The sequence below is a fragment of the Tursiops truncatus genome, chromosome 8 (assembly GCF_011762595.2).
Source record: "Tursiops truncatus isolate mTurTru1 chromosome 8, mTurTru1.mat.Y, whole genome shotgun sequence".
NCBI lineage: Eukaryota > Metazoa > Chordata > Mammalia > Artiodactyla > Delphinidae > Tursiops > Tursiops truncatus.
Window position 1 is genome coordinate 52,730,426 of NC_047041.1, and position 20,097 is coordinate 52,750,522.

General features: G+C 47.3%; 1 protein-coding gene across 1 annotated transcript in view; it reads left to right on the forward strand.

Annotated features, from left to right (window-relative positions):
- Window positions 1-20,097, forward strand: part of TENM4 (teneurin transmembrane protein 4) — a 739,181-nt gene that overhangs the window by 588,303 nt on the left and 130,781 nt on the right. Inside the window, exons 16-17 of the mRNA XM_073808362.1 lie at window positions 124-318; window positions 6,548-6,748. Coding sequence (XP_073664463.1) covers window positions 124-318; window positions 6,548-6,748 — 396 coding nt within the window. The remainder of the gene's footprint in view (window positions 1-123; window positions 319-6,547; window positions 6,749-20,097) is intronic.

Below are 20,097 nucleotides of genomic sequence, written 5' to 3' on the forward strand. Positions count from 1 at the left end.
AAACAGATGGACACACGTGGGAATTGTGGCAAAGCAGCTGAAGCCCAGGAGAGAAGGGGACAGAGGCCAGGTGGGGTGCGTGGGGCGTGGACTCATGCCAGGCCTCCCGCGCTGTCTCTGCAGCCTCCTGCCCCGTGCTCTGCAGTGGGAACGGCCAGTACATGAAGGGCAGGTGCCTGTGCCACAGCGGCTGGAAGGGCACCGAGTGCGACGTGCCCACCAACCAGTGCATCGACGTGGCCTGCAGTAACCACGGCACCTGCATCATGGGCACCTGCATCTGCAACCCCGGCTACAAGGGCGAGAACTGCGAGGAAGGTAAGACCTGCGGGCAAGCAGCTCGGCACCTCGCTGTGAGACAGAGGCCAGCAGGCAGGGCCACGAGGGCATCCAGGGAGCAGAGGGAGCCTCCTGAGCGGCCCTGTGACCCCCCACCCCCAAGCCAGGACGCCTTCGGCAGCAGTCACTAACCTAAAGGGAGAAGATAGACGAACGAGGGTCCTGCTCAGCGAGGGGAAGAGAAGCGTGTGTATTGAGCACTTCCTGCATGCAAGCCTCTGTGCGAAAAGCCTGGTGTCATTTAGCTTCAAACCCCAGCAGGGAAGGGGAATCATCTCCCTTTTATAGTTGAGGAAACTGAGACTCAGGCAGTCAAATGACTTGCCCAAGGTCCCATGGCTGGTAGACGGCAGAGCCAGGTTGGAGCCCAGGCTTTCTGGCTCCGTAGCCTGAGCTCGCTCTCCTCCCCTTTAAGTTCCTCTGCTCTCCATTTCTGAAGTGTGAGTCTGTTGTAGACCTCCATACACTGCCTTCCACAGTCTCACTCCTGTGTGTGTGTGTGTGTGTGTGTGTGTGTGTGTGTTCATGTTTGTGGCTCTTAGTTGCTCATAAATGTGTCTCCCTCCTTCATAAAGTAAACACATGCCTGTGCAGATCGAGGCTAGGAAGTGAACTGCTGACTTAAGGGTGACATCAGTTCTTCCCGAGAAAACCTAACCAGGTGAGATAAGTAAATACTTCTATCTCACAAAGAACCTGAGGCCCAGGGAAGGGCAGCGACACGCCCATAGTCATAGCACTAACTGATGGCAGGGCTGGAATTCAGTCCAGGTCTTCTCACCTCAGACATGGTACTCTTTCCTCCTGCCCACATGGGATTTCCCGATGAAAGGAGGGGTCTTCTCACAAGCAATAGAGAGTAGCCATCGGGAGTGCACACTCTGGAATTAGATGTAGGTTTGAGTCCTCGTTCTGCCACTTACTGGCCTCAGTTCCCTCATGCATCAAATGGGAGTTCCTTCCTCAGAGGGTCGTTGTGAGGACTAGATTAAATGACCCACGTGAAGCACGTAGCTCAGTGTCTGCCACAGAGGAAATGCTCCCAAAATGTTAGCTCTTACATCATTAGCATCATTCTGGGGACTATTGAAGCACATTTCTTGTTTCACCCCACTCACTGTATCCAGGGTCTTTTGAAATGGATGGACTTTGAAACTGATGGACGATGTTAGTAGTCATTACCTCCCACTGTCCACCGTCTAGGGCCCTGGCACCTTCTCCAGCGGGTGGAAGAGGCTCGAAGGAGAGCTAGTCTTCTAACCCACTGGGGATTTAATGAGTATCCCCTCCTCAAGGCATCATTTCCCCTAAAAAATGAGAGAATATAATAGGCCCATTTTAAGAGTGGGGAGTGGGAAGGGATTAGTGTCTGGAAAGCATCCATCACCTCTCAGAGAAAGGGCGTCTCTAAACCCTGAGTGTGGCTGGAGGTCCTGATTCAGAACTATTAGCTTTGATGCGGATTACTTTGGGCTGTCTGAGCTCAGCAAGGAGCCCGGCCCCTGAACAAAGGAACTTGGCTTTCTCATCCTGACAATGGTGACCTTCCTCTGCTTTCCCTTTTCATTTAGTCACTTGAGGTGAAGACTCTCTGAAGGAAAGAAAAACAAAGAGGAGATTCCTCCTGAAGCAGCGGGGCTGTCCCACTCCCCAGCCCCACCATGCCATGTGGGCCAAGGAGGGGACGCTGTCTGTCCTCCTGATCAGCCGGTGCCCCAGAGTGCAAGGTCATTTACAGAGAGAAAGAGAGAACCTGTTTAGCAATTTGATTTACATTATTATTTGAAAAGAAATGTTTTCACTCCTGCTTTCTTTCCCGAGAAGGGCCATCTGGTAATGATTCCTCTTATTATTTCTGTTTCTCTGGTGAAGCATCCTTGCACAGTCCTTGCGTTTATAGTGGGGGTTTCTTGGGCCTTCATCCTGTCCCCTCTCCTCCCTTCCATTCCCTCTCAGTTCTGTTCTAACAGGTTTCACTGTGTTTATAAAACACCAGCTAACAAGCTTATGTTTTTCTCTCTCTCCCTCTTCCTTCTTCTGAAGTTTATTGCCCCGTTTTTTTTTTTAACATCTTTATTGGAGTATAATTGCTTTGCAATAGTGTGTTAGTTTCTGCTTTATAACAAAGTGAATCAGTTATACATATACATATGTTCCCATATCTCTTCCTTCTTGCGTCTCCCTCCCTCCCACCCTCCCTATCCCACCCCTCCAGGTGGTCACAAAGCACCGAGCTGATCTCCCTGTGCTATGTGGCTGCTTCCCACTAGCTATCTACTTTACCTTTGGTAGTGTATATATGTCCATGTCACTCTCTCACTTTGTCATAACTTACCCTTCCCCCTCCCCATATCCTCAAGTCCATTCTTTAGTCGGTCTGTGTCTTTATTCCCGTCTTACCGCTAGGTTTTTCATGACCTTTTTTTTTTTCTTAGATTCCATATATATGTGTTAGCATACGGTATTTGTTTTTCTCTGTGACTTCACTCTGTATGACAGACTCTAGGTCTATCCACCTCACTACAAATAACTCAATTTCGTTTCTTTTTATGGCTGAGTAATATTCCATTGTATATATGTGCCACATCTTCTTGATCCATTCATCTGATGATGGACACTTAGGTTGCTTCCATGTTCTGGCTGTTGTAAATAGAGCTGCAATGAACATTTTGGTACATGACTCTTTTTGAATTATGGTTTTCTCATGGTATATGCCCAGTAGTGGGATTGCTGGGTTGTATGGTAGTCCTATTTGTAGTTTTTTAAGGAACCTCCATACTGTTCTCCATAGTGGCTGTATCAATTCACATTCCCACCAACAGTGCAAGAGAGTTCCCTTTTCTCCACACCCTCCCCAGCATTTATTGTTTCTAGATTTTTTGATGATGGCCATTCTGACCGGTGTGAGATGATATCTCATCTTTGATAAAGGAGGCAAGAATATACAGTGGAGAAAAGACAACCTCTTCAGTAAGTGGTGCTGGGAAAACTGGACAGCTACATGTAAAAGTATGAAATTAGAACACTCCCTAACACCATACACAAAAATAAACTCAAAATGGATTAAAGACCTAAATGTAAGGCCAGACACTGTCAAACTCTTAGAGGAAAACATAGGCAGAACACTCTATGACATAAATCACAGCAAGATCCTTTTTGACCCACCTCCTAGAGAAATGGAAATAAAAACAAAAATAAACAAATGGGACCTAATGAAACTTAAAAGCTTTTGCACAGCAAAGGAAACCATAAACAAGACCAAAAGACAACCCTCAGAATGGGAGAAAATATTTGCAAATGAAGCAACTGACAAAGGATTAATCTCCAAAATTTATAAGCAGCTCATTGCAGCTTAATAACAAAAAAACAAACAACCCAATCCAAAAATGGGCAGAAGACCTAAATAGACACTTCTCCAAAGAAGATATACAGACTGCCAACAAACACATGAAAGAATGCTCAACATCACTAATCGTTAGAGAAATGCAAATCAAAACTGCCCCCTGTTTTTTAAAGCCTGAGGCACGCCTCCGGCAGGACGCTTACAGGGAGCTGGGGGAGGGGCAGAGGGGCCCACCTAAGCCTTTTGCAGTGAAAAGTGAGCCGCTGTGTTGTGGGTCCTGAAGCGAGTCCGATAGCTTGTGTGGTCACTGAAGCGTGGAACATTTGGGGAAAAGAGATGTGTTTGCAGCCTGGCCACGCAGGCCCCATCATTTCATTAATGGGCCAAGCGTCTGCCAGAAATTTTGGCTTGAATGGCAGGGTCTGCACAGGAAAAAAAAAAAAAAAATGTAACTGCTTGGCACCTCTTCTGAGAAGAAACTAAGTTAGACAGTCTTCTACCCAAAGTTGAGCCCACCTCCCTGCCAGCTTCCCCTGTATTCCTTCAGCTCCCCGACCCCCGGCCCGCTGATCTTCCCACGTTATACACAGCTCCCTGCAAAACAAATATCGTTAGGGAAACTAACCCAGTGTGAGGGAAAGAGACCATTTTAATCGCACCCTAGGGTTCCAGTCTCCCCAGAGGCCCCAGAAGGGGAAGGCAGATGCACAGTCTGTGTGGGACCTCTTGGGCAGAGGGTCACTGTGGCATAGGTAATGGCCCTAGGTTTGGGAACAGCAGGGACAGCATTCTGGCAGGAATCTCAGCCAGTTCAGTCAAGGTTTGCTAGACCGCCCCAAGGTGCAGTCGCCTTTAAAACTCCCTTTGCACCCCACTCTTGCTTTGTCCAGTTGACCTTCCGAAGTGATGGTTAATTGATGATGAATTGCCTGGAGGTAGCCTCTCATCAGTTCTTTCTGCTCTTTCTTCCCTGCCTGGACCAGCTTCTGAGAGCATCGAATTCAGTTTGCTCGTTCCTGGGTCCCTATCAGACTTACTGTGTCTGAGGAACAAGTACTGTGATGCCGAGGGCCTCTTGCTAAACTTGGCACCCTCCAGCTTGCTCCGCTAACAGTGCCGTGTTTTTTTTGTTTTTTTTTTTGTTTTTTTGTTTTTTTGTGGTACGCGGGCCTCCCACTGTTGTGGCCTCTCCCGTTGCGGAGCACAGGCTCTGGACGCGCAGGCTCAGCGGCCATGGCTCGCGGGCCCAGCCACTGCGCGGCATGTGGGATCTTCCCAGACCGGGGCACGAACCCGTGTCCCCTGCATCGGCAGGCAGACTCTCAACCACTGCGCCACCAGGGAAGCCCCACAGTAGAGATTTATAGATTCAACCTCGAGGGCGGCTGAGAGATAGCTTCAACCCCAAGCTGGGGTCCAGGCACTCACTGAACGGGAAATACCTTTATAGGCCACGGGATAGGAACTGCTGAGTCGTTTCCTGTCAAATTGGAAAACTCTCTGGATCTAGGGAATTATCATAGTAGGCTAATGGGCCAGAATAATCCTTCTGAGGTTCTGAGATCTGAGGCAGGTCATGAAAATTTGTCACTATTATTATTTTTATCATGTTTAATTACCAGGAACTCCAACAGGTCATGTTTAAGCCATTATTATTAAGTGGTGTCCAGAGACTGCAAGAAAAGAGATTCTTTGCCTTCATTTGGCTTTCTTAATTTTCCACTTTGCCCTGTTTCTTTCGCTGTGCTGTTTTCTTTTGATTTCTGTTTTTAACCGTTCTATGTACGATGTCTGTATACATGTGCGCATGTATTTTGGAACCAGTAAGGTTGTAGAAGAGATAGCAAGAGATCTATACCAGAGAAGAGTGCTTCAAATTTAAAGTCCTCCACTTACCACCGTGTGATCTTGGGCAAGTTATTTAACCTCTGTGTTTCAGTTTCCTCATCTGTAAAATGAGGATAGTAATGGTATCTACCTCAAGGGGTCGTTGTTAGGGTTAAATGAGATAATACATACAAAAGGTTTAATAGCAAGATATGGCATAGAAGAGGAACTAAATGAACACTAATATCATGGTTACTGCTGTTTTTCTTATTATGTTTTTATCAAGTGGTTGCTCCTGACCTTTGGTCTTCCTATTTATCATTGAAGTAATTACGTTGAACTCCTTTAAAAACCCAAATAGTGAAAGGGCTTTCTTCATGAGGTGATCCTCAGAATGAACAGCCTGTTCCCAGAATGATGCTCTTTGTAAAGTCTCTGCCCGTTTGTGTCTGTGATTCTCATATACCCAGGCCGAGTTTCCCACTCTTTTGTGCAAAAGTCAAATATACTGGGCTATAAAATTTAATTGATAAATAAAGTAAAATCCCGTCTGAATTATAAATGAGCTCTGACCACAGTCTGCCCAAGTCACGCTACTGAATGTCCTGATAAAATGGACAGGTAACTTCTTTGCAACAATTTACAGCCTCTGCTGTCCTTTCAAATCATCCGTGTCGTTTGGTCCTCATAGCCACCTGAGAGGTAGGTAATTTGACCAGACCTGCTTTATAGATGGAAGCTCAGAGCAGGTACGGGATACCTCAAGTCAAGAGGTACAAATATGTATGCACGTTTTACAGGTGAGGGAGCCGAGACCTGAGAGGTTAAACAGTCAACCACCAGGTAGGGGCGGGAAACCAGGTCTACCGTTGCTAGAGTTATTCTCTTCACCTTACCAAGTGACCTCTCCACGGAAATCTGGGTCCTTCTCCCTGAGCACGTGAAGCTCCTCCACTACAAAGTATAGCAGTTTGCTTAAAGAAGCCTCACCCTTGCTAGTCCGATACTTACCTCTGTTATCTCTCCTCTGTGTTGCAGTGGACTGCATGGACCCCACGTGTTCGGGCCGGGGGGTCTGCGTGAGAGGCGAGTGCCACTGCTCTGTGGGCTGGGGAGGCACCAACTGTGAGACGCCCAGGGCCACGTGCTTGGACCAGTGTTCGGGCCACGGAACCTTCCTCCCAGACACCGGGCTTTGCAGCTGTGACCCAAACTGGACTGGACACGACTGTTCTGTCGGTAAATGTGGGGAGAATAAGGGCACAGCTTAGATGGAGGGAGGAGGTTTCCACTGTGATGTGTACACCGTTCATTCCTGTTCAGGGCCCTGACCCTGACCTTGGTCATGTAGCAGTGGGTTACCCATGTCTCTGAATGCTTTTCTTCTTCCCCTGAACTCCAGCCTTCAACACCTCTCCTCTTAGAGGGGCAGAGGATTCACAAATCCTATATTCACAGTTTCTTTCATAGTGGTGGCCTTGAGAGTCAAAACATCGCCCCTTAACCATATTAATGATGATAGATGTGACTCATTGAATTCTCGTCTCTCACATTACAATGGCCATCCTAGAGGCGAGGCCATGGGGGACATTGTGCCTCCTTGAGCTCTGCAGGGATGGGCCTTTGGTTTCACCCATTCCCCAGAATGAAGTCCAAACTCAGTATGGTACTTAGGGTGCTTTGTAATGTGGCCCTCACCCACCTTTCTGGCCAGATCCTCTACGAGATGGTAAGTTCCATGAGGGTAGCAAACCTGTTTTATTCCACATTCCCAGGACTCAGCATAGGCCTCCCCACAGCAGCTGCCGGATAAACTTTGACGAATGAATGAATGAATGAATGAATGAATGACAAACACATGATTGAATGTGTTCTTAATTTTGGTATTTGGTTCACCACAGAATTTACATGTGTAAAGTCCACAGAATGATTACATGGGCACCCTCTGTTTATAGGCGCTTTATGGTTTAGAGACCCTCTCGTGGTGAGGATTAGATGGGAACAGGTGAATCACCCAGCACAGTCCTGGTAGGTAGTAAGCGTGGTTGCTTCTAGTATCTCATCTGGACAGTATCCACTGTTTAAATCCACACAAAAACCCTGTGAGAAAGGCATCATCATCCCCATTTTGCCAATTTATATAGTATTTTACTCAGTGAATACTTACTGAACAAGGCAGAGGTGATAAAGAGGTAGGAAGTCTGTACCCTGGCAAGCTTGCATTCTGGAGAGGGGGGCAGGAGACAGAGCAACCAAATGCATGAAGAGAAATCAACTAATAAAGACGCTTAGGCCCAGAAAATTTCTGAGTAATCCTGCCCAGGGACACATGGCTAAGAAGTGGTAGCATCTCCGTCAACATTTTTTTTCGCTCTGAGTCACTTTCCCCACCACACCACGTTGCTGAAACAAAGTGAAGCTCAAGTCAGCTCATCATCTTGTGTATTAACAGTTCTGGTAGTGATCAGGAAAGAGGGCTGAGACCTTTGGTAAAAATGAGATCCAGTGCAGCATTTGTGCCTTTAGAATACTTTGAATTACCTTTACCAATTGAATGGAGAATTGATGTTCAATACGCAGCCTAAATTGGACTTTATCCTTGTTTGCAAAGCTCGTGTAAAGACATGATCACGAACACAGATGTCTTAGGAATAATTCCTTTTTTTTTTAACATCTGTATTGGCGTATAATTGCTTTACAGTGGTGTGTTAGTTTCTGCTGTATCACAAAGTGAATCAGCTATACATATACATATAACCCCTTATCTCCTCCCTCTTACATCTCCCTCCCACCCTCCCTATCCCACCCCTCTAGGTGGTTACAAAGCACCGAGCTGATCTCCCTGTGCTATGCGGCTGCTTCCCACTAGCTATCTGTTTTACATTTGGTAGTGTATATATGTCCATGCCACTCTCTCACTTCGTCCCAGCTTACCCTTCCCCCTCCCCGTGTCCTCAAGTCCATTCTCTACGTCTGCATCTTTAGGAATAAGTCTTTTTGTACAGCTCTGTTTATAGCAATATAAGGAATGCTCCTCCGAAAGCTACACTGGGTTGTATTGTTCATTATGTGGCCACAAAGCTAGTTTCTGATAGAACCATAACTGTCCGTGCATTGTTAATCCCTGATGAGACTCCACAGCCTCTGACGGAGGCAGGTGTAACTTTGAGTGCGGTCGCTAGGCATTCTTGAGTTGGCCCTGTAAGAGGAGACAGCAGGCCCATTGCAAGGGCCTTAAATAGAATTGCGAGTGCCCATTTTCCTCAACTCTGTGCCTCTCGCTTCCCAGAGCTGCTGTCAAACAGAGGGCCTCACAAGCTAATGCAGAGAGCTCCGTGTGATAAGGAGAGTCTCTGAGTCTGACAGTCTTCGGTGCAAATGCTGGCCCTGCTGCTTACTAGTTATAACTTTGGGCAAGTTGCTTCACTTCTGTAACTTGTAAGACGGAGATAACAAGCGTACCTACCTCCTGGGATTAGTATTTGGAAAATGATTATTTGGAGGATTATTTAAGATAAAGTAAAAAAAGCACATAGCATGCTACCCAGCGCGTGATAGGGGCTCCGTTAATGTTAGCTATGTTATGAGCGTGATTACAGCATGCACTGGTGAGAGCCCTTGATAGTACCGGAGGCATTTGAGAGAGGCAAGATGAAAGGTGCCCTTTCAGAAACGAGGATTATAGTTTTTAAATCTCTAACCTATAACTGACTAAATCAGTGTCATGATTGCCACAAGGCCAGGAATTTAATAGATGACTTCAAAATTCCTGTCTCCCCTTGCAATAGTGATAACAATTTGTGTTTGTTGAGTGCTTCAAAGCATACAAAGATCTCTCTCTTTCTCCTTTTCACACACACGCGCGCGCGCACACACGCACACACATGCACACACCAGGCGGCAGGGTGACAGGTATGGTACCTCCCCACCCTCACCCTGAGACTCGGTGACCTACCTGAGGCACCCGGAGCCTGCCGCAGCTGGGAGTCCGAGCCCAGCCTGGGGCCACCCCGCTGCCCAGCACCCCGCGCTGCCTCCCCACGGCCATAGCTTCTCCCTGGCTCTCACTTCCCGCCGGAAGCCAGTTTGAAGGCTCGTGAAAGCGCGTTGACGGTGGTTCTCCCTCCCTGCTGTCCTGGCTGTACCTGCCTAGGCTCCATCCTGGCTCTGCACGTGCTAACTGTGTGACCTTAGCAAGGGACTTGACTTTTCTTGACTGTGGTTTCTTTGTCTGAAAAATGGAAATAATAACAGTGCCCACCTCAGAGGGTCATGTGGTGATTAAGTTGTATAGTGCACGTGTGCCCGAGAACAGGGCCTGTAGCGGGGAGCACTCCCCGTCTTCCCCCTCCCTCCCTTCTGAGGGAACTTTCACTGAGTGGAAGCTGTTTGAAAACTATGGAGTTGGGGCCCTAAAGCTAAGCGGGAGATGCCTCATTGAGCAGATGCCACTCTAGCCAGGGAGCTGTCTTTGTACTCAGGGCTGCGGCTACGGGGTGGTGAACAGGCACTGAACTTCTCACTAGTTGAATGGCTTCAGCAAGTTGCTTCCCCTCCTTTCCTTTTAGGTAAATTACCTGTGGGATTGTTGTAAGGATTTAGTGAGAAAATATGGAGGAAGTGGTTAGCATGGCGGCTGGCACAAGTCAGACACCCAGCAAGGGTAGCTCGGGTCACGCCTTTTACGTTATTTGCTCCTGGCACGGCAGGGCTGGCACAGGCACTGCCCAGAGCCTTCTCACCAGGAGCTGCAGGCGGGAAGACACATCCTGTAGGACTGACTCTAGGTGGTGGGCTTGGCAGAAATGGGCCCCTGCCGTCTGGCCCTCCTAGGAAGCAGGACCATCTCTTGCCTGAGATGAATGTTGTGCTGTTTGGCATGGAGAGCAGGATTTAATGAAAGCAGCTTAAATCAACATGCCCTGCACTCAACAGCCAGCCTGTAATGAAACGTGAGCTGACGAGTTTCCCAGCACTCTGGTTAGGTTTGTGGAAACAGTGAAGTCAGACTTTACACAAGTGTTTACTCAGGCCCCTGGGTTCTCAGCAGCTTGGCTTGCTGTCTCGTCTCAGAAATTCCTCCTTAAATCCTGCCTCATTGATGTGGTCAATGACGAACCATATAAGATAACCGTTTAAGTAGATTCCTGTGGCCTGGAAGAGCACAGGTTATATGTCCCACTGCCACCCCGAGTACACCTCTGTCCTCAGCTCTGGGCCCAGTGGAACCTCACTGCGTCAGTCTTTGGGGACGCTGGTGGTGATGGTGGTTGTGATGGTGGTGATAGTGGTGGTGGTGATGATGGTGGTGGTGATGGTGGTGATGGTGATGGTGGTGGTGACGGTGATGATAGTGGCGATGATGATGGTAGTAGTGGTAGGGGTGGTGATGATGGTGGTGATGGTGATGATGGTGGTGATGATGATGGTAGTGATGGTGGTGATGACGATGATGGTGGTGGTGATGGTGGTGATGGTGATGGTGGTGGTGACGGTGATGATAGTGGCGATGATGATGATGGTGGTAGTGGTGGGGGTGGTGATGGTGGTGATGGTGATGATGATGGTAGTGATGATGATGATGATGGTAGTGATGGGGGTGGTGATGGGGGTGGTGATGATGGTGGTGATGATTGCTACTGCAGTTGTTTTACAGATGGGAAGGCGTTAGAGAGAGGAAACGACTTGCCCGCAGTAACTAATCAGTGGCAGAATTTGAATTAAATCTAGGCCCTCTGTTTCCAAGTCCTCAGCTCTTACCTCAAGTCTTCTTTCCATCCAGAGAGGTTTCTTTGCCATTAATCTTGTCTTTTTTCCTGATAAGTCACAGGATGGAGCATTAATTAGAGAGTTGTCCATTTCTTAATGCTTACCATGTATCAGGTGCTGAACTAAGTGCTTTCAACCATTATCTTAGTTAAGGGTCATAAGAACCCTGTAAAGGAAGTATTACCACGTCTGTTTTCCACATAAGGAAACTGAAGGTCAGAACTAAGTTAAATTCCTTGCCAGCATCTCCCCATTGGAAAGTGGCACAGCACGGATGCAACCCAAGTCTGGCTTCAAGGCCTCTCCTAAGCTCTTCGGTGTACTGAGCCATGTATTATAAACGTGCCTCTCTCTTGTCAAACTGTGAACCCCATAAAGTCAGTGTCTGTCATTCTCCCTAGTGCACGGCCTGACAGCCATTAGGTTCTAGTGATTATTGAATGAATGGCTTATCCAGGGAATTATCAAAGAAGAATGAGGGGTTACAGCCAAAGGCTCTGCCCAAGAAGATCCAAGCACACTACCCGCTGGAGAGTCTAATCCCTTCTCTCAGGATTCCACCCACCTCCCCCCCCGACCCCCAACCTTATCTGCTCCCCCCACGCCCCCATAACACTCTGCAAAGCTAAAACCGAGTTCCTGGGCCCCGTCCTTCACTTTCCAGACCTAGCCCATGTTCATTTCATGGGCAGTGCCAGCCAGCCAGAGCCCCTCCTGGATAAGAGCTGGCATCATTTCACCTCCTTCAAGCCACCTTCCCCAGGGAGCGGTCCTGCTGGGCTGGGTGCCTCATCAGTTTTGCATAAAGGGGGCACGCTCAGTAGCCCTGCGGAGCAGAAGGGCTGCCTCCCCACACCCACCCCCGCAAGTGCTTTAGTTGGCTTTTCATCCTCTTGGTTCAGAGCTGCCTTAGAAAAGGGGAGGAATTTAACCTCTTTGAGATGGTCCTTAAAATTGGAAAAGCCTACCTTTCTTTCAGAGCCTAATGACTTCTAAATCTTCTCAAATCTTCTAAAGAAGATTTCAGGCTCTGTGGCATTTTCCAGAATACCATATCAGATTCGATCCCTTAAACCCATCATTTGCCCCTTCACTGGCTCTCACGCGGGTCTTCCTTCCCCTCCACCCCAGCCCAGTCATCTCTGTCCTCAGCCTCATCAATTCATTCCTCGTTTCCACTTCTCTACGAGCTCTCTCCAATCTTGCCTTCCATAAATGACCTTTATGTGAGAGGGCCCTCTCATACATTTTATTCCTTTCGGTTACTGGCTCACAGAAGCGCAGTACCTGGCAGAGATTTTGATTGTAAAATGCTCATGCTGGTGGTTTATGATTCTTACCATTTCATTGCAGTTGGGTTTCATGGAATAACAGGTGGAGATCTTTTAGAGATTCAGTGGTATGGATTTGGGCGTCGCATGTGCAGTCAGAAAGAATTGCATGGGATTTGGAGTGGGACCAAGCTAGAATTTCAAGACTGAGCTTATTCAAAGAATATGGCTAATGATACCTGCCTTGCAGGGCTGTTTTTCACATTAGTTTTAATATGTATATATAAAATGCCTAGCATGGTGGCTGGCACTCAGTAAGCACTCAATAAATAAAGTATTAATGTATATTTTTTAGAATGCATGACTGAGTCTAAATTAGCCAAACAGTTCTTCAACTCTCAGCAATTGAAGTTTGAGGGCAGCTTATACGGTGAAGGTCTGGAGCCAGAACTGGATTGGAGTCTATGTGACCTGAACAACTTGCTTTCTCTATCGGAGGCTCGGTTTTCTTGTGGTTACTGAGACTCTCTACCCACCCCCCTTCCCCCCAGCCCCCGACTCTGGTCGTCGAGTCTAAGTGAAGAGTCACTAACGTGCTGACACGTTTATCCCCAGACACCAGCACAAGGGCCCTACGGCGCTAACACTGGCCTCTGCTCAGGGACTGAGCTTCCTGAGCTTTTTCCAGAGGGGAGCAAAGCCTCCGCAGAGAGCACCCCAGAAGAGCTCCGGATGCGCACCCACTGCTGACAAGCACACACGCCCCCCCCATTCACTCGCAGCCCTTCCTGACCTCTCATGTGCCGGACCATTCTAGGCCCCGGGGATCAGCATGCCTCAGGCCACTCTCAGGAGGTGACACGGAGTCATGAGGTGTTAAGGCCTCCGACCGTCGCATTTATGGTGGGTTTGGGGTGCACAAGGGCAGGAGCGTGCCCTCGGCCAGGAGGGGGACAGAGAAGAACCTGGGAAGGTCTTCCCCGGGATGGAGACTTGTGAGCCAGATTGTGAGAGGGGACTGAGGTGGGGTTCCTGGGGGCAGAGGAGGGGAGGGCCGTCCAAGCAGAGGGAACAGCATGTGCAGAAGTACAGGGCGGTCCTCCTTCAGTCTGACTGGAGAGTAGGAGCTGAGGAAGTGAGGCCAGGGAGGCAGGCAGGGTCCCAGTCATGGAGTCCACTCAATGTCTTGCTGAAAATCTCAAATTAAAAAATCTTTTAAAAACGCGCGTTGAAGATTTCCCTTTCAGACTCCACGTCAGGGCTCTTTCTTTAACTCTCTCAGTGCATCATGGCTTAGGTCCTACCTCAGCTTAGCGAGACCTTCTAAAATTCAAACTCAGATCCTTTGAGCTTCCAGTTTCTTCTCTATTACTCTCTTCCCCTACCAAAAAGAAAAGCAAATCACAAAGCATAATTAATAACAAGAATGACCAGATAGATATGGAACAGAAAAGCTCTGTTACCGAATGAAGTCACGATTGATAGCAAAATAAGCCCATTTAAAAAAAAAAAAAAAAAAAACCTGAAAGTAACAACAGGATTAAAAAAAATTAAAGCTCTAAACATAGCAGTTGCATTAGCCCTAAATTTTGAAAATGGTAATTCAATTTTATTTACGAGGCAAAATATAATTATGTTTAGATTTGAGGGAACAGAATTTAATTCTTACTAATGACAGAAAGACTGAGTGAGATGCTGTAATGCCAGAGAAACTGTCTTCTGTTCATGGATGGGAGAGAAAATTAGATTCAGCGTTGAGCATTCTCCCCTGTTACAAGTCTCATTTGTGTAGCGGGAATTGTTCACTCTCTGAGAAACATTTGCTTCTCGGCCCAGAAAGCACAGCACCGACATCCAATTAAACATCAAAAGGAAACGATCAGACTGGGCTATTTCTGTGTAGGTATGTTCTGGGAGGGGAAACTCTAGGTTAGAATTTCACCCAAGGAATCGTGTCCGTTGAGACTTGACATTTCCTGTGCCCTTTCCCAACAGCCAGTGACAGCCTAAAATCAAAGTTCAGAATAATAAATATCCAAGAGACTGACAATGAAGCAGAGAAAGAAGTGGGTGTGTTAGAAGGAGGCAGAGAAGAGCCCACCAGTTGCCTGGGAAGTACTGTGGCGGTTCAGACACAATGAGACGGTCACTTCCTAACATTTAATCAAAGCCTGGGAAATTGGGCCCAAACAGGCGTGCTCCTAAATACTGCCAGAGTCAAAGGTTGATAAACCAGAAGCTGGCAGCTTTGTAATTTAGTAGAATTCCCGCCGACAGCCCTGGAACATTTTCTATCACAACTGGAGCTCTTCAGTATGCAAATCTAAGCCCTTCTGAAATTGGGCTTCAGAATTAGGTTTCTGTTTGGATGCCCAAGCTGATATCTTGTGCAAAATCTCTGGCTGTCTTCCTGAATCAAACGGCTGGTATGGTAACTTTGTAATTTTAAAATAATAACTATCCTTTGAATGGAAATTTTATTTACATTTTACAGAACTCCTCCATGTATGTGCTTCATGATTTATTCAAACAACAAATATATAAGCCTCTGAAATTGCAGACGGTGTTATTCTCAGGAAACCAGGGTTCAGGGAACTTGAGTGCCTTTCCCAAAGGCACTCTGGGAAAGAAAGGATTCAAATCCAGCCTTCTCTGGGTTCAGAACCCATGCTTATCCCCTGCGTAATCCTGCCATGGGCTATTACCAAGGTTTACGCCGATACTGACCGTGGATCAGGTATCAGGTTTACAAGGTACCACTCCACTTGGTGACACTGCCAGGAACCATGTAAATTGGATCATGACCACAGTGGACCTGGCAGTACTACAGGGGTTCAGGAGAAGAGCAGTTGCTTTCAGCCGGGGTGATCAAGGTGGCTTCTTGGAGGAAGTGGGATTTAAGGTGGGTGATGGAGGTTGGATTTGAATTGTCAGAGATGGAAGAAAGAGGCAAGCACCTTGCAGCAGCCCATTGTGGAAGTCAAAGATTTGCAACAAGTACATAGATGAGACAGATCCTGGCATTTTCTAGGAAAGAACCACAGTTTGGAGTAGCTTAGCTTAGGATATCTGTGGCAGTAATGAGAGGGAGAAGAGGTGAAGGAAGTTAGCAGGCATCAGATCATGAATGGCCTTGGAAGAGTTTAGGTTTCATCTGTCAGTGGAAGGCACTGAAGAGTCTCAGGCAGAGCTGTGACGTGGTCAGGTTTGGTTTTAGAAAGCTTATTCTAATATTGGCATGCAGTTTGAGGTGCCTGGGAGACTTCTAGGAGGAGGTGTCCATGGTGGAGGTGGAGAGGTGGACCTTCACAAAAGGGTGTCAGGGCTGGAGGTCTGAACATCAGCTATCTCTTCAGTATACCCAGTTGGGCCCTTTCAGTGGGGTAGTGGTTCAGCCCTGGCCACAAATACACGTCCCAGTTACCTTCTTTGGCTTCTCTGCTCACCAGTCCTTTCCCGGCTTGTAATCATTCTGCAAAGTCAGAGCGTACTTGGAGGCCTCCGCCATGCTAGCTTCGAACTCCTTTAATCAGGAAGCCAGATACCCTCCAATTAAGGTGAATAGAGGCGACCTACTTCTTCCTGTGATAGGTGCTTCCTAAAGCTTGAAATTCTAGTCCTGGGGGAATAGATTGGAGACTGCTCTGCACCAACGTACTGGAGTCCATTTTCCTGCTTGGTTTGAACGCTTTCTGAGCTCCTTGAGTGAGGTGAAAGGCCATGTGGTTTCCAAGGCTCATTAGCTTTCTGCCATCTAGATCTGGGGGACCGAAGCACGGCTTGGAGCCGCTCTGACTCTCAGGTGATAGGGATGGAAGTTGAGAAGCGCAGGAGAGTGACTTGGGTTTGGCCTCAATGTCAAAAGAAGATTAATAACCGTAAGGAAGTCAGATGCTCCTTTCCTATACCTTCCTCCCTTCTGACTTCTTCCTGTAACCTGCACTGAGACTAAAAAGTCATCTGCCCAATTTTGTGGGAGAGGGAGGGAGAGAGATTGGGTGCTATATTCGAGCCAAATTGTTCAAAATGCAGGGATATCTGGCCTGTGGAAGTGAGAGTTAAATTGTAATTGGCCTACTGTGTGCCAGGCATGGTGGCCAGCTTTGTGCTCATTTATACAACTAGGCAGACTTGAGTTCCTTGAGGATGGGAATAACTTAATACAATTTCTGAATCCCCAGCTTCTAAGGGTATCTGGCATATAGTAGGTCCTCAATATATTTTTAAATCAATTTTAAGATTCATTACCGCCGTTTTATAAATGACCAAGATAAGGCTCAGATATGCGCAATGTTTGTTTCCCAGAGCCGGGAAGTAGCAAAGAAGGCTTTTATACCCAGCTTGCCCAAATCCAGGCCTCTGCCCTGTGCAAAATCATACTACCTTGAGTAGTTACTGGAGTGCCCTGCCTCAGACCACTGGAATCTGGCGGTACACGGATGCAGTCCAAAGATACATTTTCTGTGTGAGACTCACTACAGAGTACAGAGACTAATCTGATGATGGCAGGGTTCTGGAGGCAACACAGGTAGACTAACAACCCTGATAAAGGTTTGCATAAAGTGCTTTGGGAAGGCAGGAGATGAAGCCCCTTCCAGTGTGGGCTCTGGAAGGAGGCTTCAGGGAGGAGGTGGCATTGGAGCCAGACTTCAACATGTGAAGACTGGGGGAAAGGAGCATGTAGACCATGAAAGCAGCCTATGCAGAGGCACAGAGGAGGGGGCCGAAGAGTGGTGAGGCCTCCCCGCCTTTAGCCGTTTATCTAGCTGGCCCCTTACATGACTATTTCCTAAGGCAGCCATCAAGTTCTTACTCAGGTACTAATATGCACATGACTGTGTGGCCAAGGACAAGGCGCTTCCTCTCTTTGGCCCGTGTTGTCCTGTCTACAGGATGGTTAGAGAATCTCTAAGATACCTTCTCATGCTCTGACCAAGAAAACTGCTCCTCTGCGTTTTCCTCCTCTTTTTGTCTCTTAACCCCTAAACACACCTGAAGGTGAGCCCCTGGCCACATCCAGGCCACTTCCTGCCCCGCATCAGCTCTCTCCTGACTCACTCTCCTTCTCCTTCATTTCCCCCTGTTCCCTCAGTCCTTTACTTCCAGCTGTCTCCCTTCCTCACTCTCATCTCCCTGTTTCTGTGCGTTTCTTCCACATCCACCTTGCAAAACCCAGGATCACTCCAGCCACTCACCATCTCTGATGTTACAGCCAGGCTTCTGAGTGCTTTAAGTCAAATCATGTCACGCTCACGATCTTTAGCCCCTCCTGGGTCGTTCGAGCTGCAGTTCTTCTGGTACTTTGTGAGTTCTTACACTCAGTCCCCAGGGGGCTCTTTCAGATGTCCACATCTATCCATTAGCATCCTCCTCAGCAGAGATTCCTACCTCACAGAGAATGTGGAGGCCGTGGTTTAAGTGTTCTCTCATTATCCTGGTCTGTCCCTTACACGGGTCTTTGCCGCTTACCTCTCCCCAGGGCATGAGGGGCCCAGGAAGCCTGTCCTTCTGATTATGCTCCTGATCCAGTCCTCTCCGGCTGTTGAGAGGAACCTCAGTTGTTCACGTCCTCCCCTTGCTCTCCACAGTATCTTCAAACCCTCCCTTCCCCTGGCCCTTTCTAGCACATAAACGTAAAATAGTTGCCATGTAGTGAGTGTTTGCTCTGTAAAAGATGTACATGACATTAGGCACATTACATGATGTTCTTCTAAGCCTCACATGAACCTGAGGTGTTGGTGTCTCTATCCTTTTTTGCAGAAGAGAAAGCTGAGGCACAGAAAGATGAATTAACTAGCCCAAGTCAAACAGATGGATGGATGGATGGATGGATGGATGGATGGATGGATGGATGCATAGATGGGCAGTTAGATGGCCTGTTGACTTAATAGCTGATTGGATGGTTAGATGATTGGCTTGATGGACAGATGGATGAGCTGATGGACAGGCAGATGGATGGATGGAGGTTGAAAAGACAGATAAACAGAAAAGTACTTAACATGATAAACATTGAGTCAGGGTGAAATCAGACTCTGATTTCAGAGATTCTCTAGTCTAGCTGGGGTGAGGATCTAATACATAATTAATAAGGAAATATGTCAGATTACAGCTGAGGCTTTGCCTAAACCTGATCCCACAGTTCACAGACCAAAAAGCTGTGTTAATCATAGTCACCTTTCATTCTAGCTAAGTACCTTTGAGTAAGTCACTTAGTCTCTCCAAGCAGTTTCCTCAGTGATGGGAAGGGAGTGAAAATAAAATTGCAGGGATGTTGTAAGGATTTAATGAGGTAATATTTGTGTGCCACCAGTAGTGGTTCTACAGTTTCTCCTTATTTTTGCCTCAAATGCTGTTTAGTGTAGCTTGGACCTAAAGTGTCCAAGGATTTCATGAGAAATTCCCCCAAGGAATTTTCAAGGACCAGGATTTCAGAGAAATCCCCCAAACTGGGCACTAACTCAGATGAGCTAGCGATGCAACAGAAAATCCTAGTGGAAATCATTTAAAATTATTTAACCCTTACTAAAATTTCTTAAGGTCACTTCTAAGAACCTCAGGTCCTAAGCAGAATAGAACAGTTTTCCCTATTATCCCTTTCAGTGCTAAATACAGACTTATTAAAGGGCTTCCCAGGAGGTCATATGGGGCCAAGGCTCTGCTTTCACATCCCTGAATTTCAAAGACAGCCTCACCTGTGTCTGTTCCTTACTCAGCAGGAAAGCACACAGATCCTTGTGTGGGGTCCCCTCTATCCCCTACTTGTGTCAATTTTGAGCATCTTTCCAAGTCAAAGAAATTTTATGGGAAAATTATATATAAGTATTTCCCTTTAGGGGAGAGGCACAGCTTCCCTTACCAGCTGTTGTAACGAACAGGATTGTAAAGTAAGTCCAGACAAATTAAAACGTAGCTGTGATAGGTCCCAGGCTTCCTCCAGGTTCATACGGGGATTAACATTTAATGAGAGGAGACTGCAGCAGCTTCTTTCCTCGTGTATATACTTTGGAGCACAATTAACCAATAGCCAAACCATATCTTTTTCCCACCCTTTTCGTCATGTGTCCACCTGCTTCCACATCATAGAAAGGGAACAGGTATGACGCGGGCATTGGTGCGAAGGAAGATGTGTGTGAGGGTGTAAGAACTGAGACACTTTAAGGTTACAAGCTATCCGTCGGAGATTGGAGAAGATAAGTTTCTAAGAAGGTTAAGCACAAAGAAGGCTGAGCCTCTGTGTGAATATATTTAACCAAATAAATTTTGTACAATATGGCGCTGGGATAGAGTTGAGCCAACTGACATAACACCTCTTCCGTGAGATTTTTCAAAAATTCATCTGTTCTTTCAACAAATATTTGTTGAAAGCTCATTCTCTGCCAGACCTGGTGCCTGCTGCTGGGAACCAAGATGAGTAAAAGCAAGAGCCTGCCATCAGGTGGGCTTCCAGTCTAGAGAGAAGACAGACGTGGATACCAGTGAGGCAGGGCAGAGGTGGGGTGGGGAAGGGGAGGTGCCGGGGGGTGCGGCTTTCCCCGGGAGAAGAGCCAG